This window comes from Manis pentadactyla, chromosome 1 (genome assembly GCF_030020395.1).
Source record: "Manis pentadactyla isolate mManPen7 chromosome 1, mManPen7.hap1, whole genome shotgun sequence".
Taxonomy (NCBI): domain Eukaryota; kingdom Metazoa; phylum Chordata; class Mammalia; order Pholidota; family Manidae; genus Manis; species Manis pentadactyla.
This window is the reverse complement of record NC_080019.1, coordinates 200,618,679-200,640,311: the sequence shown is the minus strand read 5'-3', so window position 1 is coordinate 200,640,311 and position 21,633 is coordinate 200,618,679. Positions and strand designations below refer to the sequence as shown.

At 47.9% G+C, this 21,633-nt stretch overlaps 1 protein-coding gene across 1 annotated transcript in view; it reads right to left on the bottom strand.

Moving 5' to 3' along the window:
• RAB43 (RAB43, member RAS oncogene family) overlaps positions 1–21,633 on the bottom strand; it is a 31,970-nt gene that overhangs the window by 5,153 nt on the left and 5,184 nt on the right. The window contains exon 2 of the mRNA XM_036911527.2: positions 1,021–1,204. Coding sequence (XP_036767422.1) covers positions 1,021–1,204 — 184 coding nt within the window. The remainder of the gene's footprint in view (positions 1–1,020; positions 1,205–21,633) is intronic.

Below are 21,633 nucleotides of genomic sequence, written 5' to 3'. Positions count from 1 at the left end.
TTATTCAATTTTTGTATTTGTATAAAATGCTCTATAATAGAATGTCCTGGATAAAAGGGGAATGTAAGGCCGGGTCAGGAGAGCTCCCTTCCTGCCCAAGGTTGGGGGTGAAAGGTGGTTTTAGCTCTGCCCAGTGCTTCCACACCCTAGTCCTGGCAGGCTAGGGAGGCCAGGCTTTACGAAACCAAAAGCCACCCTTTTCCCAGCTGTATTCATGCCCAGACCCCATCTGTACAATATCATCTTAGAAGAATCACCTGACAGTTGGCCTGAGGACTCCAGGGACCACACTAATGGTCCAGAGCTTTTTGAGCCCATGTCAGGGAAGTTTAGGTAGAAGGAAAAGGAAAAATGGAGGTAACAGCATCACTCTGCAGCAGTGGTTCTCAAAGTGGGGTCCCTGGCCCGGCAACATGGATTTCACCAGCATTACCAGGGAACTTGCTGCAAATGCACATCCATGAGCCCTACCCAGACCTCCTGAATCAGACACTGGGGGTGATACCAGCATCTGTTTTAATAGCCTTTGAGGTGATTCAGAGGCACACAAACATTTGAGAAGCCTGCTCTGCAGCATGTGTGATAGAGCAAGTCCCTGAATTAGGATCAGCAGAACTGGTCACGCTTTTTGCTCACGCTTACATGCGCACAGCCTGTGTGGCCTGGGATAAACTACTTCAGTTTTCTGTGCCTTCGCTTCAACCCTGACACATGAGAACAGGGCTGCGGGCACTAGAGCTAAGACGCAAAGACTTAACCAGCGTTAACCACCATGTGGATAAGTGCTGACTGCAAAGCAAATGTCAGCTTCCTTTCTTCCTTCCTCTAGTTCCCGTTTTGAGTGTAACTTTATAAGTGATTATCGGGATTAGAATTTGCAAGATCATGGTTCAAGTTCCGGCCCCATGCTTACCTGGCCAACCTGAGCCCCTCTCTGTGCTCTGGCTCGTCCTGTGTTTAGAAGGGAGACAGACTGAAACAGATAGAGATGGGATCGGTGGCCCCGGCCCCCCAGCTTACCGATCAGCAGCTGCACGATGTTGGATCCCGCATACTTCCTCACGTCCTCGATCCAGTGAGGCACCGACAGGAAGGAGCTCCGCTTGGTGATGTCATACGCAAGGATGGCCCCGTTGGCACTGCGGTAGTAGCTCTGGGTGATGGTGCGGAATCGCTCCTGGCCGGCTGTGTCCCAGATCTGCAGCTAAAGAAATAGAGGGCCTCCTGTGAACCTGGTGGTGTGGCTCAGCACAGGGGGAGGGCGGGCAATCCCACAAATCCGAAGTGCTGGTTCCACTGGGCAGGCCACCGGCCCCCACCTCGGCAGGAATTGCACAGGAGGGGCTGAAGAGAGAGAAAAGGCCTTCTGAGCCCTTAGAAAGCCACGGTGGCCCAATTTTGAAGACAGGAGAGGGAAGGCAGGTTGCCTCATCTCTACCCTCTAAAGTTAGCAAGGAAAGCTGGCATGGGGAAGAGGGATGTACTCTGCACTGCGGCGGCAAGTGCAATCAGCCCAGGGTCCTCGGGGTGCCCTCTCTCCCCTCGACACTGGGCTCACCACAGGGAACAAAGCACAGGAGCTCCAGCAGCACACAGGGTGGGATGGTGGCCCCGGGTGAGCCCTGTTTCTGGCCGTGTGCACATCCAGGGCCTTCCTCTCCAGGCCTGTCAATGCACCGCCATAAGGCTCCTCTGGCATTAGGGTTCTCAGCTTCTGCCTCAGCAACACCTGGGAAGATGCTCAAGACCTGGTGGTGAGGAGGCCTGGGGGAACCAACAGGCAGAGTCCTCTTGTGGGGCCTTCCCCATCAGCCCACTCAGCTTGGCCAAAGGCAGGAAGCTGGGGGTCTTATTCTGGTCTATGTCTTCACAATACCCACTGGTGCCTGCCGCCAAGCCTCCTGGACCTTAGCCATGGAGGAGAGGTGCCTGCGTGCGGCTTCCTGCAGAAGCAGCAGTCTGGCTGGACACCAGACAGGGCAGGGGAAGGGGCTGGGCCAGGGGAGACCTGGACCCTCACCGTGCCGGGGCAGGCCACCAGCTCTGGGACTAGGAGACAGTGGCCATCAGGGCAGGCAGGCGCACAGCTCTCAGGGCCTCAGGGCTTGCCTTCTCTGCCCCTAGAATCACAGCTTCTTGGGACTCTCTGAAGATGACCAGAGACTAGTCTACACCACCCTGCAGGCCCCTCCATCCTCCTTCACCAGCACAAGCACTCAGGGTGCCTCTCCATCCAGTGTGTAAGGTGTGCTCCTACCCTGTCCAGGGCGGGACAGACCCCAGAGGCCTAGACAGTTCCTGAGAGTAGGGCTTTGCCACCTCTTCCCTAGGCCCCATCGCGAGAAGTGGAGAGTGAGAAAGCTCTGGGCCACACATGCCAAAGAAACTCCTCCAGTCCTGAGACTTCCTACTTACTCCCCAGTTGTGAGAGGCCCCGAGGAACCAGGCCTCATGCTCCACAGCTCAGGTGTCCACTGGCTCACGCAAGGGGTGGAGCAAAAGGCGTGAACTTGGCAGCACACAAACCAGGGATCCAGATGACCAAGAATCATCTCCATGCCACAGAGGAGGGCACGTAACTCAAAGGACAGAGGCGAAACACACACAGGAAAAGCAACTTGGAGAAAAACCACACAGAGGCAAAAACCTCAAAAACAACCGTCATTGTTTTCAGAGCTAGGAAAACATACACGAAACAACTATTTCGTTTTTAAGTACCGGGAGCATTCAGAAAGAAAAACAAGCTCTTAAAAAATAAATATTGAACATAAATGAAAAATGCAACATACAGGTTGGAAGATAAAGTTAAAGAAATCCCTCCAAAGTAAAGAAAAATACCAAGAGATGGAAAAGAGAGAAAAGAAAATCGTAGAACCAGCCTTCAAGGCCCAATATTAGGATAGTTAAGTTTCAGGGGAAAAAAAAAAAAGAAGAATACATGGGGCATTAGACAGTCAATGAAACAATGCCTAAAATTATGAGGGAGGCTTATTTCCAACCCAGAATTCTCTCCCTTATCAGCTACTAGTCAAGTGCAATGGTTTAATATATAAGGGCATTTTCAGACATACAGGTCTCAAAAATTTCACCTTCCTGCCACTCTTTCTCAGGAAGCTACAGAAGGTTCCTCTCCCTAAAGAAATCAACCAAAAATAAGAAAATGTGGAATCCAGAAAACAGAGAATTCAACTCAAAAGAGAGACAAAGAGAATCCCCAGGACGGTGGTAGAGGGAGTGCCGGGATGACAGCCGAGCCACGAGCCTGGACATCGCCGACCTGTGCGGAGCAGGCCACAGGGCTCCGGGGACAGATCCCAGCTCTGGCAGAGTAATGAGTGGCAGAGAAGCCCTCCCTCCACGAACAACCACTAGACAGAGAAAACTCCAAGAGGCTATCGTTTTCAGGCTGTACACAACAGGCAGCCCACAGCTGCGACCCTGGAAGAAGCAAAACCCACTGCATGCCCCTCATGGCCACCATGACTCTTGACCTGGAGATGGCTTCCTGACCACAGGATGGCGGACTGTGATCCAAGCAGAGCACGGTGCTCCCACTGAGCCAGGGAGGCAATGATCAGAGTCTGGAGTAGCTGGTGAGACTGGGATGAGGGGCAGTCACAGCCTAGGAGAGCCCAAAAGTCTACGTGTGGCTCCCCAGCCAGCCCTCCCCTGACCGCTCCATGCTCAGGTGAGAGCACTGGCTGGAATCTTCCCACAGCGTGGTCCTGTGGGGCTGAGGACAGACCACAGAGCCCAGGCTGTGCTACAGACGGCATGTCAGTTCCAGAGCAGACACAGTGAGGAGGCCTCCCTTGCACCTTGTTAGTGACCCGATATTAAGCTCAGACCTCAGGAAGGCTGTAGAGTGGGGACCACAGCTAGAGGAAGGCCTGCCCCAACTCTCAAACCAAGCCCCAACATGAGCCTCAGGTTTGGGGGCTGTGTTCTGTCAACTTAAAAAGGCTAGAGAAACATCCTTAGACATCTACCTGTCTGTCCTAACAAAACATAAAAACAAGCCTACTTGGGTCCAACATTATAAGCCAGTAATTAGAACTGACAACTAGAACACGAATCCACATTCTTCAAAAGAAGATAGCAGAATCCAGAATCTCTATATCTTATTTTATATCTTTTTGTTTTGTGTACCTCTTACTATTTATTGTAGTCATACTTAATTTTACTATATTGTCTTTTAGCCTTCATACTAGGTTTTCTAAAGAGCTGATTTACTGACTTTACCATGTATTTGCCTTAACCAATGAAACTGTTTCTTTTGTATATTTCCTTACTTTCAGTTACAGCCATTTTTTTTTTCTGCTTAAAGATGCCTTTGAACATTTCTTGTAAGGCTGATCTACTGGTGATAAATTCTTTTAGTTTTGCTTGTCTGGGAAACTGTCTCTCTCCTTCAATTCTGAACAATAACCTTGAAGGCAGAGTATTATTGGTTGTAAGTCTTTCCCTGTCGGCACTTTAAACATATCCTGCCACTCCCTTCTGACCTGTAAAGTTTCTTCTGAAAAATCAGCTGGTAGATTTAGGGGATTTCCCTTGTATGTAACTACAGTTGACCCTCGAACAACATGGGTTTGAACTGCGCATGGATCAATTTCTATGTGAATATTTTTAATAAGTATACTGGAAAAAAATTCTGTGGAGATTTGTGACAATTTAAAAAAACACTTTCTGTTCTCTAGCCTACTTTAAGAATACAATACATAAAACATGTTACATACAAAATGTGTCAATCAACTGTTTATTTTATTAGTAAGGCTATGGTGAACCACAGGCTATTACAAGTTTTGGAGGAATCAAAAGTTATATGTGAATTTTTGACCGTGCAGGGGGTCAGTGCCGTATTCCCCACGTTATTCAGGGGTCAAGTATATTTTTCCCTTGCTGCCTTTAAGATTCTCTCTTTAACTTTTGCCATTTTAATTATGTCTTATTGTGGATTTGGAATTATTTTTACAAACATATCAATGGAGTCAAGTTTTAAAACCCGGAATTGCAACCAACATGTGAAGTGGAAAACTCATTCAATGAGCTTAAAAGCAGAAAAAGAAAAAACTGGAATCAGTGAACTTGAAGAAAAATCAATAGAAATCATTCAATCTGAAGGACTCAAGGGAAAATAAAAGATAGAAGAAAAATCAACAGAGGCTACAGGGATCTGTGGGACAACATCAAATAATTTCATATTCACATCACTGCAGTTCCAGAAGGAGAAGACAGTGAGAATGTGGCGATACTAATGACTGCAAAGTGCAAATTTGATAAGATACCAACTCAGTGATCCACAGTGGTCACTGAACCCTAAGCAGAAGAAACATAAAATGTGCCACGGCAGAGCGCAGCCAGAGCGATGAAAACCAAAGATGAAAGAAAACTTGTGAAGCAGTCTGAGAGCGAGAGAAAAAAGACATACTATGTACTGGGCAGCACCAGTACAAATGACAAGGGACTTCTCACCAGAAATAATGGATGCCAGAAGACAATGATGGAAATTGCTCAAAAGGGGAAAATGCACCGAAAGGAAAACCTTTCAACACCAAAGTCTGTATCAAGGAAAAAATATCTCTCAAAAATGAGGGAGAAATAAAGTTGTTTTCAGATAAACGCCAAGGGGTATCTCCCTGGAAGACCCGCACGAGAAGTGCTAAAAGCTGCTCCCCAGGCTGAGGGGTAATGAAACAAAGGGAGACTCAGATCTACGCAAGTGATGAGCAGCACGAGAAACGGTAAGTGGGTATGTGTAAAACACTATTTTCTTCTTGCAATTTCCGTTTTGGACAACTAACTATAAAATTATAAAAAATGACTGCCAGACAGCATTTATAATTTATTAGAAATAAAAAATATGACAATAATACCACTAAGGAAAGGAAGCCAGATAAATGAAATCATGATACGGTAAGATCACTGCGTGAGAGATGAGAAGCGTTAGGTGTCAGCTGCAAATTATCAAGTGGTACAAAACTGAATCTAAAGAGCTTCTGTGAGTTAAGGATGCATATTACTAGCCCTATATATCTACCACTCAGATAAATAACAAGTCGATAGAAGAAACAAAATGGTATTCTTAAGGACAAAAGTCAATTAAACCAAAAGATGGAAAAAGAAGAAAGGAATAAAAAATGGGAGAGACAAAGACAACAAGCAGCAAATGAGAGACTTAAACTCAACCATGCCAATAACTACATTAAATATAAATTAACTAAACATTCCAATTAAAAGCGCTAGCTTGTCAGACTGGAAAAAAGGCAAGTTCCAACTCCATGCTATCTACCTGAGGATGCACTTAAAATATAAAGACACAAGTAGGTACAAAAGAAAATAATTAGATATATGTAACATGAAATAGAAGTTTTATGAACTGAACTATAAAACATACATCACAAAAAGTAAGCATGAGAAAGTGTAAGAATGATGATTGTACTAATACCAAAGTAGGCTGCCAAGTGAAGAATTACAAGAGATAAACAGACATTTCATGATAAAAGAGGCAATTTATCAGAAAGACATGACGCTAGGTATGAATCTAATTACAGGTTTCACATTTTATTAAGTTAAAATGGACATAACTGGAGATTTTAATGCCTCTTTCTCAGTCATTGTTAAGTAGACCAAAAAAATCGGTACAGATAATGAATATCTAAACAACACTATTAACCCAACTGACATTCCCAGAACACTACACGCAACACGATAGACCAGCACTTTCTTTTCAATTGGACATGGACTGTTCACCAAGAACACCATATGATGGGCCTCATTTAAATCTCCCCTAGTTTCAGACAATTGAATTTGTATAGAATATAACTCTAACCACACACACACAAAAAAAAAAACAAATAGAAATGGAGAAAGCTCTGGGAGACACTTCTTCAAGAAGAAACTGAAAGATAATACAGAGAAGACAAGTAGTGACTGTAGCATCTTACTACTCTGATGGACAGTGACTGTAATGGGGTATATGGTGGGGACTTGATAATGGGAGGAGTCTACTAACCATAATGTTGCTCATGTAATTGTATAGGAATGATACCAAAATTAAAATTAATTAATTTAAAAAACCTCTCCCAACTTCCTCCTTCTCTTCCATAAAATGATTCCTCTCCTTTGCTTATTGGACTTGCTGGACTTGCTTATGGTTTTGCCATAGCTTGCTTGCATGTCCCAATTTGCAATTCACTGCTATTCCTGAATAAACCCATTTCTTCTGGTAAAAAAAAAAGAAGAAGAAACTGAAAGAAATCAATATATTGAGAGCAAAGTCATTCAGTATGTTGGACTGATGGAGAGTTATATAACTAGTGAAGAGTTCAGCGATGAATTTCATCGTAAATATATAACCTACGCAAAAATAAGATGATTACTGCTGCCAGGAAAAACTAGTGAACCTGGGTAGTGTATTTAGGGGCATACCTTCTTTTACTGCACTTTGCAGATACTGTTATCTTCTACAGATCAAAGGTTTGAGGCAACCCTGCCTGGAGCAAGTCCACAGGCACCATTTTCCAATAGCATTTGCTCACTTTTGTGTCTCTGTCACATTTTGGCAATACTTGAAATAGCCCAGATTTTTTCATTATTGTTGTACCTGTGATGGTGATCTGTGATGAGTAATCTTTTATGTTACTATTCCAATTGTCTGGGGGTGCCACAAAGCATGCCCATGTAAGACTGAGAACTTAATAAGTGTCTGCTCTGACTGCTCTCACAAGGTGGGAAGCCACAGGAGTTAGAAGCCCATCAGATTCACTTGTTAACAGGATCAGTCTGATTGCCGTATTGGGAAAAGATGGAAAGAGAGCAAGGTGAGAAACGGGGAGACAGGTCAGCAGGCTGTTGCCATTATCCAGGGAAGAGATGGCAGTGGGACCAGGGTGGTAGCAGGGAAGGCCGGGAAAAGTGATCAAACTGTGAACATATTTTTGAGAACAGAGCTGAAAGGAACCTAACGCTGATCTCATCAACATTAGCACACACCTCCTTTAGGAGGTGCATAGCCATGGTGGGCTGGGTAGCTCTGAGAGAGAGTTAAAACCTTATCTCCCAAAGTAGCAAGTCAATAGGTTACCCCTATAACTGGGGGTGGGGTGGGGGGAGACAGTGGGGGGTAGCATGGCAATACAAACAAGAAAATCGAAAACCCCCATCAATTAAAAGGAGCTGGAAGTGACTGCCCCTGGAAGATGAGGGTAGGAGTGTAACCAGAGACTTTTTGTAATAAGCCTTGTTGAGCCAAATGACTCTTTAAACCCTACACAAGTATAACTCTGATAAAAATAAAAACTAAATTAAAAACCAACAGAAGAGCTACAGATTAAGGTATCTAGGTCAACCAATTGGCGAAATCTGGGCAGTAATGGAGGAGATATTTTTGGAAAGTAGGTCCTTCCCATGACTGGTAATACTCTCATCTGACCCAACCACATTGGAGGACGGGAAGGAAAAAGGGCAGTGTTGGCACTCTGGCATCCGACAGGCATCAGATCTGCCATGTACCAGCTTGGTATCTCTAGGCTAAAACTTAATTCAGTTTCCATCTGTTAAAAAAAATGTCAGGAGATAGAGTCAATGAGCAGAATGCCTAGAACGGAGAAGGTGCTGGATAAATGCACCCATTGAACAATATCTACTGAGCTATTACAGTGTTTGGCTCGTGTTTCTAATAGACGCAAAGGAGCTTCAAAGCAAAGTCAAATGTATGGTGTGCCCAAAGGAAAACACAGTGGGCTGTGTGCACAGGTCATCCATTTGTTCATTTACTATGTGCTGAGCTTCTGCCACGTCCCAACCTCTGTTCCAGGAACTAGATATTGCAGGGAATAAAATGAAAACAGAACTCACATTCTAGCGAAAGGAGGCAGCCCAGAATGCAAATAGGACACCTGCAGAGAGGCGTAATGAGCACCCAAGAAAATAAAGGTAATGGAAGCAATTCCCCAGAATGGGGGCCTCCTAGGGTGGTCACAGAATGGGACACTTGAGCTGAGGCCTGATAAGCTGCCAATCATAGGGACGGTGTTCAGGCAGAGAACAGTGCAAAGGCCTGGAGGCAGGACAAAGCTTGCAACATTGGAGACACAGCAAGGGCAGTGTGGCCAGATGGCAGCAAAGAAGGAACATGAAGAAGGAAGAGATGCAGTCAGAGGCAGGCTGGAGCCAGGGCATGGAGGCTCTTGTAGGCTGAGGTCAGGAGGGTAGGTTTTATTCTTAGTGCCGTGGGAAACCACTGGAGACTGTCTGAAGCAGTGAAATATTTATCAGACACCTCTGTGATCCCACCTGACACATCTCAGTGTCCACCTTGTACCCCAGCCATCACAGCGACAACCAGCTCCATGGAGTGTAACAGCCTGTCGCATCTTGGTGCACCAGGCAAGCCTCGACGCCCGCCATGGTGCCTCTCTGGGGAGCAAGGGATGCCCGGGTCAAATCAAGCCCTACTCACAGCAACAGTTTGACAATGCAGCCTCATACAGCATTTCCTTGCCTCCCAGTTTCATTCTCTCCAGTCCCCAAAACAAATAAGCTGTGTGCAAACCCTCGTCTCAGGCTCTGCTTTTCCCAGGGGAGCCCAGGTCAAGACAAGATGTGCTCCGACTGCCGTTTGTAAAGCACCACCTGGGCTGCTGGGTGGAGGGTGGTCCTGCTGTGGAATCACAGAGAAGGCTTAGCAGAGGAGACCAAATCGCTTGGCCCAAATGCCCTCTGTGTTCCACAAGAGGTGGGAGAAGCCAAGGAGGGGCCTTGCTTTCCCAGCAGCCAAGCACAGCTCCTCTGGTGAAGAGCCAGCCTGCCATTAGGCGGTGCCCCAGGGGGGCTGGGGGAAAAGTTTAATGAGTCTGATCAGGCACCTTAGCTCCTTCAGAGACAGACCGGTAAGCAGATTAGCATCACCCTAAGCCATCTTTGGGGGAGGAGAGTTCCAGGTTCTGTATCTCAGAAGCCAGAGGACAGGCCCCTCAGTCACATGGATGCTGTGGGATCCTGGCACAGGCACATGGGCCATCTCACTGGGTCCTCACCAGAGCCTGCAGGCAGGGGCCACAAGTCCAACATCACAGAGGAGAAAGGTGGGCTCTGATGGCCTGGGGACGCGTCATGGCACCTCAGCATGAGCCCACCCGTCTGCCCACCTTCTGTCCCCCAGCCCTCGACAGAGGCGCGGGCAAGCAGGAATTCGTGGGCATGAGTCTCCACTGCCTCTAGCTCTGTGGTTCCCTCTGCTTCACACTGTCACCACCTCCACAGAGCCTGGCACCGGAGTCACTGTAGACAGCCTCAAACCTGCCTCAGGCTTCCACTCCTGCACTCTGCCTTGTCTCCACACAGCAGCCAATGCGGAGCTGCTTAACCGTCTAAGATCCTGTCTCTCAGCTCCACCTGCCAGTGGCAGCCCTAAGACGTGAGGCCCACAGCATCCAACTTTACCTGCCTGCTGTAGCTTCACCTCAGCTGTCTTCCCCTCCTGGCCGGTCCTTGAGTGCTCCAAGGTCTCTATATCAAGACCCATGCCCTTGTTATTCCTCTGCCTGGAATGTTCTAGACCATCACATGGCAGCTTCCTCCCTTCATTCTGAACTCTATTCACATATCACCTCCGCTGAAAAGCCTTCCATGACCACCCTTCCCCTCACCCCAGTTATTTTCTCAGTGCCCCTGCTACCTGGCATACTGTATGCATGCGTGCGTGCACACACACACACACACGCACACACACACACACACACACACACATACACACACACACACACTTTTCAAATGCTTCCATCTCTCCCACCTGTGAGTTTAGGAGGGCAGAGGCTCTGTCAGTCTGCCTTTCTGCTTATATAAGCTCAGCACCCAGCATGGTGCCTGGTGTGCAGAAGATGCTCGATAAATATCCTCTGGATGGATGGGTATTGTTTCAGCCCTCAGAGCCCATTACCCTGCTCACCTGGTCTCCGTGCAGTAACTGGGACCCAAAGCCTTAGCTCAGCAAAGCCAACTGCTGGCTGAGTTACATCCTGATGACACCCAGGGACTATTGCACTACCCAGAGTCCATAACCGGCCTTAAAATACTGAGGACATCTGCCAGGTTGAAACTACAACCCCACCCCGCACACCCCACCAGATGTTCTTGGCCCACACTCTCACTTGACAGTCAGGGACTCTGTACTATGCATCATAATCGTGCCCACCCTCCCTGGCTCCCCACACGCCTGGCACATCACCAGCTTCTCTGACCTTCCCCAGCCAGGCTTTCTCATCTCACTGTCAACTATAAGGGAAATTCCCAAGGCTGCTGGTATCCAGACTGAAGTCCAGAAGATCTTCTGGGCACAGTGGGAGGAGTGGGACCCAGTTAGCATGGAAAAGGGCTCCCAGAGGATGACTGCTTGGAAGAGGAGAGCTGCCCTTCCACTCAGCAGGGCCAGTTTCCAATGGTGAGTGGACCTAAGGAAGCAGGAATTGTAGGCTTCAGTTCCTTCTTTTGCCTTCATGACAGAAGGGCTTGGGCTGGTGATCGCAGCCTTAGTCCGGGAGGCACAACCCCAGTGTGATGGCCTAGGCTTACTTTCTAAGCTCCACACCCCATGAGTCCCAGTTTACACTGTCCCTTTGAGTTCCCATACCCCTGATGGGATGTTTTCATTTGTGTCATTGTCTCCTTTTTCTAGGAGACACTGCATTCATCTTGACCTTTTGGTGAACTCCTATGTAACCTTCAGGACCCCAGCTCAAAAATCACCTGGTCAGCAGAGCTTTCACTAACACACAGTCCTGGGTCCAACCCTGAGGGCAATTCATTCTTTCCTTCATGTTCCCACAGCCCTTCATTCTTACCTCTGTAACAGCACACACCACAGAGTGTGTTACCCATTTAAGCCAACATGTTGCAAACTAAGGCACCTTTAGGGGCCTGCCTGGGAACATAAAATGCAGCAAGATGACAGGAAAGGATACATTTGCCTAAAGCAAATGCCATAAAAAACAAACCTGCAACTCACCATTCTGTAGGCCAAACAAATGGGCCTTCATAGCAGGCACTGGTCTAGGGCTGGGTTCATGTTTTGCAAGTCTGTCTCTCACAATCCAGAATGGGCTCTAGACCCCATTTTATTCCCTCATGTCACCCAGAACCAGTGTAGTCCAGGTGGCTCAAGAAAGAAGGAAACCTTTGAAGGCAGGTCCTGGTAGTCAGGCCAGTGACAGAGAGAAAAGATGCACAGTGGGGCTAAAGCTGCCTTCTAGGGATTTGTGGCTGCCCCTGTGGATTGGTTCACGTGCCCCAGTGGGAAACCAATTCTGCTAATTAGGTTCAAAACACCACTGGTAGTTCAGTTCCCAGAACCTGTACTCAGCACCATCACCCCCAGCGGAAACAGGAAAGGCTTTCATTGAACAGTCTTTCCCCTGCATGAAGCAGCTGGCAGTGAAAAGCTCCCTGCTTCTTCATAACAGAGAAGGACCTTGGAAAAATTAGTTCTCAGGACAAAACTCTGAAAACCGGTCAGACTGACCCAAATAGGAGTTTCTGAGCTATTTTCAGTGGTGTCTTGGGATGTGGGGAGTCAAACCAGGAGGTGGAGTCTGCGGGCCACTCCTCTGGCCAGCTGCTGTCCCCTCTCCACCTCAGTCCTCTGGGGAAGAGCCTGGCCCAAGGTTCACAAACAAACCAAAGACCAAGACATGGGGGCACATCAGGAGCAACAGTGAAACACTGCAAAATTTCCAGTGTGTCAGCTGGCTGAAGACAGGCAGGCAGGCAGACAGAGACCAAGTGGGGGAGAGGAAGGTGAGAATGTGCTGGGCTAGCAAAGGAGAAGGGCCAGCAACGTGGACCTGAGTGCAGGCAGAGTTAATGGGGTAGGAGGGCTCCTCTACGGTGGCAGCAAGGGCTGGGGACAGGCGCCTGAGCCCGCAGCTCCCCTCCGACCCCAGACACAGGTGCTCAAGATCCCAGCGTCAGAGGTGACTTTCCTTGTCCCTTGGTACAGGGTAGCTGGCCTCGGGAGGGTCGTCCGCAGCTGGAAGTGAAGGCGAGCTCAGGAGGTCTGGGTGCCTGTGCTGCTCCAGCAGCCGAGGGACCCAGGATGGTCACAAACCTTCCCAGCATCTGCGTTTCCTCCCCAGTAACCTGGGAACAGCAGTGACAGCCCATTTTGCAGGGCTGGCGGGAGCACAGGGTGAAGTTGGGGTTCAAACGTGCTCTGAAAGCCCCCAGGGGCCAGCACGGTCAGTGTTTTACATTGTTAGCCCATTCCATCCCCACGGTGGCCCTGGAAGGTGAGTCTTACTGCTTTTCACATGAGGGGACACAGGGTCATAGGAAAGAAGTGGCAGAAGAGCTCTGTCTGACTCTAAAACCCCATGCCCTTTACTGTGGCCACAGATCCTCCTCAAATCATACACGTGTGTTTGCTTTCTGAGAAACCTCACTAAGGACCTCCACCTCCTGCGGGGATCAGTCAAATTCTTTCCTGCACCGCCTTGTCTGGGAAAAGACACAATGTGGGGAAGGACAATGGGCCTGCCCTGGTCACTCACAAGGCCCACCAGCTCCCAGGGACACTCCCTTCCGTCTCCCAGGGAAGCTGAGCCCACCCACCCATGCCCCTTGGGCTCTCTGGAGCAGCGGTTGGAGGGACCGAGCCAAAGCCGGGCGCTGGGAGCGTTCCGCCTGCCTCAGGCCAGTCAGGCAGGCCCCAGCAGGCCGGAAGGAGCCCCAGACCAACAGGGTGGACTGCATGGCCACAACCTGTGCCTGCCAGGCAAGGCCGAGAGCAAGCAGCGGCTGCATTCCTTGGGCTCTGGCCGATGTCTGGGCTTCCCTGGTGAACAGCCTCATGAAGCCCTTGCTGCTTCCTCCTTCATTTCCTTAAACCTCAACCCGCTTCTCTTTTTCCCAAAATTCCTCAGCAGCAAGGACCCAGCCTACAGGGGAGGGGAGACCAGATGACACCTGTCCCTCCTGCGCCCTGCCGCCTGGATTAACGGCTATGGCCGGAAGCTCCCTTCAGCTGCCCCTCGGCTCAGTCTCAGCTGATCGTGCCTCCGGCCTGCATCAAGCCTTCAGGAATAATGGCGGGCCTCCCTCACAAGGCTGACCATTTTACTTCCTACAGCCCTCAGGGCACAGTCAACACACCTTTGAGCGCCATCACAGGCTGGTCCTGAGCCCCTTCCACAGCCTCATCTCCCGCCACACTCCAGCTACACTTGAGGTGGGCAAACCACCCCCACTTCCTTCTCACGCCTCCAGGGCTCTGCATGGACACGGCCTTGGGGGCAAAGCCCTTTCTATCCTTGCTCACTGGGAAACTCACAGATCTTTCAGGGGCTAGCTCAACCCCCGTGCCTCTGTGGCCCTCTGTGCCCCGGCAGCACTCAGCAGGCACCCAGCCACGGAATCGCAGAGCCCTGCTTAGCAGGAACTGTCCTAATTTTAAATATTCTGTCTTGCTGTCGCAATAAACACACATGTACTTGTCAGGCCATGTGTTGCCAATCCTGGTTCAGAAACTACAGCGACAGCTTTAACAGCAGTGCATACCTGTTACCGGTTTACACATCTGCTCCCCCCCACAGGCATGGGCTCATGCGTCTGATTGATCTTGCTCTTCCGTACCTAGAACGGTGCTTAGGGACTTCCAAATGAACAAACCATGAACTAGTTGCCATTTAGTGAACTCCCCAGTATGCGGTTTATGTCTCAGGGGGTCCAGCAGTAACTTCTGGCCAACAAGCGTAGGGACACTGGACAGAGCACCTTCTAAGCTTCAGGTGTTTTTCTCCTTGAACCCCATTTCAACTTGCCTGCTGCTCCAGACAGAAAAGGCTAGCTCAAGGCATGGCTCTTAAATGATACCCCAAGAAACAAAGTTAATAGAACACACAGGAATCTTTAATAATAAATACGAATGGAGGCATCCAGTGGATACTACCTACCCCAAATGATCCAAGTTGGCATCACTACCAGCGGGGTAACTGGCATCGTGTGCCATCTGCCCTCGTGCAATGTGCAGTAAACAAGGTTATCTATGACTCATTCTCGCCAAGAGCTTTCACCTGAGTCTAATCAAGCCTCCAAACTCAGCCTCCAGCTTACAGGAAATACAGGGGATAAAGGGACAAGTGGAAAGACACTACACAGGAACCATGAGACAAATCCAGGTAGTGACTCTTACAAAATAAAAAAGTCAGCATCATTTAAAAAAAAAGTAATGACTAAGAAAAAGTGAGGTGTTGCTCTGGACTAAAACCATAATGGACCTGGTCCAAGGGGGAAAAAATATTATAAAAGCCATTTTGGAGAAAGTTGGAGAAGCTTAAAAAGTGGACTAGACAGTAGATGCTATTATAGAAATACTGGTTTGTTTACGTGAATTAAGAGTGTTATTCTTAAATGTTGTATATCAAGGTATTTAGGAGTGATGTGTCATGATATCTGCAACTTACTTGCAGATAAAAAGATTTATATTACATGTATGGAAAGAGCAAATACAGCAAACCATGAACAGCTGTTGAATTTATGTGGAAGGATGTATTTTATTCTTATGTTTGGAATTATTCATAGTAAAAAGTTGGGAAAATAAGAGTATGAATAATATCCTCAGAATGAAGATATTAATGATATAAAAAAGAACCAACTGGAGAACTTAGAAATGAATAATGTATCTATTAAAAGAGAAAAACCAAACCAAGAGATGAAATGAGTATCAGAATAGATACACCTGAGAAGTAAATCAGGGCGCTGGAAGGTGGCAGCCAGGTGTTGTCCAGCACACAGCACAACAGAGCACGCGGTCAAGACGGAGGCAAAGGTAATAGATGTGGAAGACAGACTCTTGCTCCAGCTCCTGTCCTGTGGAACCCCCAGAGGAGAGAACAGGTAGAAAGGGAATGAGCCAACCAAAGAAATAAAAGAATATTCCTCAGAGTTTTAGAAACACAGGAATTTTCATACACTGATTATGAGTCTTGACTTGATTGTGAGTCTAAACATACTGAGTGCAGCACAGGATGATTGAAAAACTATCCCACAACCTAGACGCACTGGTAAGATTTCAGAACATCAGAAATCTTTTTTTTTTTTTAAACCTGAACACTTAGAAAAAGTGGGTCATCTACAAGCAAACAATTCAACTAGAATCAGACTTCACACGTGGACAATTGGTGCTTTAAGATCATAATGCACTATCTTCACAGTTTGTAAGAAAATCGTAAGTAGATTTCTGTATCTTAGACCAGCTAACATCTAAGTGCAGGGAAAATGAAGTTAATTTTAGATACGTGATTACTGAAGATTTATCACTTACAGACTCTTTCACAAGACTTCAAAGACTCCTTCCTCAAGAATCCTTTTAGGAACAATTCAGGCAAAATGAAAATGAATTAAAAGAATAAAGAATAGTAAACCAAAAATAAATAAGTAACATTCAGAACTAAGTCTAAATAACTACTGATGCATAATATCCAAAAATTAAGAATGATCTGGAACTAGAACCCTAGACAATTTTAACATGGAAGTCATGGGGTGGCAGCAATGAGGAGGGAGGAAAAGTGTGCTGGGTTCCTGTCTTCTGAAGGCCAAAGAAAGACTAATTCTAATCTACAGGGAGAAAAATATAAGTTTAAATACACATTTAAAATTTAGCAAGTAGCGATAGCATATACGTATTTCCAAATTACTAACAGGGGTCATGGAAGAGAGACAAATAATGGACCCAGCAAAGGCCAAGACATAGTAGTTTGTTACAAGAAAAAGTCAGTCACTGGTCAGTGAAGGCAGAGGGCTTCATCCGCTCATCCAGCATGACAGACAGGACAGCACAGTGTGAGGAGGAAGCACAGGCGAGGGAGCCCGACAGGGCCGTAGGAAATGCAAGCAAGAAAAATCAAAGAAAGGCAAGAGATAAAAAGGAACTAGACCTGGAGAACATGATGCCCCATGAAAGACACTGGACCCAAGCAAGCACACCTGCTGGAGGATTCCACTTGTGTGAAATGTCCAGGACAGGCAACTCTACAGAGACAGAAAGTGGACAAGTGGTTGCCAGGGGGTGGCGGGAGGGTGGAATGGGTGTGACTGCTGATGGGGGATGAGGATTCTTTTCTGGTGATGAAAACATCCCACAACTGACTGAGGTGATGGTAGCCGACTGAATATCAGAATAAACAAAAACCACCACCACCACCACCACCACCACCCTGAATTGCACACTTTAAACAGGGGGATGTTATGACATATGGATTACATACCCCAATAAAGACTCTTTTCAAAAGGAACTTAATAGAGTGCTACTGCAGACAGGATAGGTAAGGCCAACTTATATAGAGCGAAATAATGATATGCTGATGTATACGTACATGTACACAAGCGTACAGCGAACTGCCCCCGAGTATCTCAGCCTTCAGTCCACCTGGGGCCTTCAGTCCACGGGGCCTTCAGTCTACCGGGGCCTTCAGTCCACGACCACTCCTGCCCAGAGGCAGGGGCATGGCTGAGTTCCCACGGGTCTCCCCTCCACCTGGCATCCGGTTCCCGCTCTGTGCCCGGGTGCCTCTGGCTCTGCATGAAGCCCGCTCTTTGGGCAGACCTCCTGGAACCACTGACGCGCTTCCTGCTCAGAGGTGGCCATCCCTTCTCTCTGTCTAACTCACCCATCGCACCCTCTTCTGGTCAACCCTTGTCCAAGAGCTGATTCTGGGGGAAATAACCCAAAGAAAACCAGAGCCAGAGTTGACATGGAGTGTTTACCTTGTGATTTCAATGTGAAAATTGATCCTTTCCTATATATCTCACAGAATTTTCACATGTTTTGCAAAGTCGATCTCTTCCTACACATTTCATCTATAACATCAACATGGCAGGTATTTATAATTCATACCTAGCAATCTAAGGTTGGTTCTGAGAGCTGTGACCCATTTTTTTCAATCATGAACTCACCCACTATTTGTGTACCCATTACAGAGTTAAAACCCAGGAGTGAAGGAAAAGTTAAACAACAACAACAAAAATTAAAGTTTCTCACCAGAAATGTAAACAGAATATTTTTAATTTTTAAAATATCATATTTTTACACCTCTCAGGCATAAAGAAATGGTAGGGGTAGGGACAACCTGGCTTGAAACTACAAGGAATTTTTTTTCAGTGACTGATGGAATCCAGAGATCAGTCAGCCAACATCCTCATGTCACAGACAAGGAAACTGCCATGAGGGAAGGAAGTGACCCACTAACCATCGGCCAACCTCTCAGGTCTCTCACATCAAGATGAATCTTGTCCCCTAAGCAAGCAGTCGCCTGAGGTGGTGGCACTTTTAGCCAATGGCCTGTCACAGCCCAGCATGAGCGGCCATCCGTTGCCTGTCGGGGCTGTTGGGCAAGCCCCTCGCCTAACACACCAGAACTGTGATTTTTGTAGTCACACCTCATTTTGGACCAAAGACCTGCTAACTGTGGAAGGCTCTAGGGGACTTCTGCTATTAGTCCTGAAGGACCTGCCGAAAGTGCTGCAGGTTCTGAAGATTTTGCATAGGGAACATAAGCACTGATTCAACATTGGGGAAATACACGTGCCATCTTTCATGGAGGCTACTTTACAAGGGGCAGGACTCATGGGCACACTGAAGCTCCAGCTTGTTATTTTTTAGAAATCCGTCACCCTACTTCCTAGTCACACTCCATACATGGGATGGGGTCATCTCAGTCATTCGTGAACATGTATGAAAACCTCCTAGAACTGGTGATGCTCCCACACCTCATCTATGATTACGTTTGCCTTCTTCCAATCCAGAAAAAGGGAGGCTCCCAAGGCCAATGGCCAATAATTTAGTCAATCATGACTATGCAGTGAAGCCCTCACAAAAGCCCTGAGAAGAGCTCACTCTCTCGGTCTCTGCTCTGGTTGCCCGCTCTGCCTGGTGGGATCCTGCTCCTTGGTTGGAGAGAGCTCCTGTGCTGGGGGAGCCAGAACACCTCCACTTGCCACCGGGCCAGGCCCCAAGCTCCGTGAGGATAGACGCTCCTTCCTTTGGGACCTTGCCCTTTGTTTCTCTTCACCTGGCTGTTAACTTGTATCCTTCACAGTATCCTTCATTAAACTGGTAAAAATGTTTTCCTGAGTTCTGTGAGCCGCTCTAGCAAATTAAAGGAACCTAAGGGGGAGGATGGGGGAACCTTCACTCTGTAGCCAGTAGGTCAGAAGCTCAGGTAACTGCCTGGGGCTTGTGACGGGCATCTGGAGTGGGGGTGGAGGGCAGTCTTGTAGGACGGAGCCCTTAACCTGGGAGTCTGGTGCTGCCTCCAGGCAGAAAGCATCACAATTGAGTTGAGTTCTCCAACACCCTGCTCATGTTCAAGAATTGCTTGGTGTTAGTATGTGTGGGAAGAACCCCTCCCACATACTTACACACATTGGAATTGGGTCCAGGTACCTGAATGAAGTTATACTATTACTACTCTATATAACATCGTTACTGTTAAACATATATGTAGGGAAAAAAATACTATTGCATTTGGTGTCAGGATGTTGCAGAGGCCTTCTAGCTAACAGCCCTGGGTCTCTGTTGCTGTACGTTCAATAAAACGGCATTTCCTAGGCCACTGCAGGAGATGGACTTTGTGTTCACACTGGCCATATGCACTACTTCACCCAATTAATCTGAATTAATAAGGATTTATCTGTTTAACAAGCACCTGGCATTAGGATGTTGATATGATACTGCTAATCAAAATACAAAAATACATATATATTGCAAGTGATACGTGATGGCCTAGAAATTAAATGAGCCCCATACCTTTTTGTGTGTGTGTGGTGTGTGTGTGTGTGTGTGTGTGTGTGTGTGTTTTGGTAGGGGCAGGGCGTGTGACACGGCAGTGAGGACAGGGCAGCCGACTAGCAGCCGGAAGGCTGGGTTTTGCCACACACGGGCCCTCCTATCCACCTCCGTGAGATGGGGGTCTTCCTCACAGGGTGGCTGCGAGGCTAAACAGAACAGTGTATGAAAACGGGGGTAAAAACAGCGGGGAACTTCTCTCATCTAAGAGTCCTTTTGCTATTTCTGATAAAAACTGATACGGGGAAGGGAGGGTTGACCCAGTACTGCTCAACTCTTATGATTTCCTCCCGCCCAAAGCTTCGAGAGAAAACCATGCAGCACCAGGCCTCAGCAGGGGCCACCCCCACAGACCTAGCACGCCAGGCTGGTGGAAGATAAAGAAAACCTGTAAAGCTTAAAGGCCAAAGATGCGAGCAAAGAAAGGAGACAGTCAACACCGTGGGGAGCGACGGAACCGGCAGAGTGCTAGAGGCCTTGCACACTCTACTTCCGGCTACCAATCCCAAGCGGGGTGGAGTCACCGCCCCGACCTGGTGCTGGGGGCGAGACCCTTGCCTATCTTACACAGAGAGCCCTTTATGGGTAGGTGAGACAGGACCTCTCTTCCTGATTTCACCTGGAGGGCACCAGATCAGTGAAGTGAAGTGCACAAGGCCAGCTAGGGGACCAGGCTGGGAAGCCAAGCTTCCTGAGTTCCCACACCACTCTCTCGCCCAGGTGGTTTGCACACCAGCGTCAGATGATCCACTCTGGGCCAGGTCCTTAGAGGCAGGGGGTTTAGGTGAAGCAGACTGGAAGGGTGACATCAGGTGCCCAAGACACTCTGTGGCAGACCCAAGATTTTAAAGGGGTGCCGTGTGGCTCTAATACTGGCCCTCTTTCCACCCGTTTTTCCACTACCCACACTGCCTCTGGACTGTCAGAAACCTCGGGAGGCAAGGCTCACTTGCAGTGAGGATGGCTGTCAATGGCATCAAGAAGACACCTCTGCCGACAACCAGCGTGACCTACAACTTCCCGCTTATCTAACAGCCCTTTGCCATTTCTGCTCAAAACTGAAAAGTCAAACCAAATTTATCCAAACAGAAAAAAGCACATAAGCAAAAACCCAGGGGCCTGACTGGAAGGGCTGAGGGTGCAAACATAAAAAGAAGCTGTTTGCTTTTACCCAGCCCCTGCCTCCTCTTTTGGAAGTGCCTACAATTTGAAAGTCTAGCAGCTACACAAAGAAAGCTGACTTGTAGGGCCAAGGGAAGCCTGAGAGCCAAGGCCAAAGGTCCTGAAACCCAGAGGCCCAGGCCCAAGGGCATAAGCCTTACCTCTTAGAAGGAGAGATCTGGCAACATCCCCTGATACTGATATCAGGGCCTGATAGTGAGCTGAAAAAAGCAGGTACAACTCTACAAGGCTAACCCGTGTGTGTGGACTGAGGCCTGTGTCCCCAGTGATTGCAAAAACGAGTTTACATAACAGGCCTTTGTGTTGTCCCAGATAAGCGTGAGCAGAGGAGCCCTCAGAATGGTTTAAGGATTGAGCACTGGCTGGGATTTCCTGGGAGACAGTGAGGAGGGGAGGAGCCACAGGCGGCCGAGGGCGAGTTAAGAAATCATCTGTCTCATCTGGGGAGGAAAACGGTAATACCACCAATAATAAAATTAGTCCTTATATTTGCGGTCCCTTGGTTTCATTCACAATGGCACTTCCAGAATAGATACGTCTCTTCTTAGAGGGTTTTAGGTAGCTTGGGGAATAAAAATGGGAGACTTTTTACTGTGTCCTTTTGCGTCTCT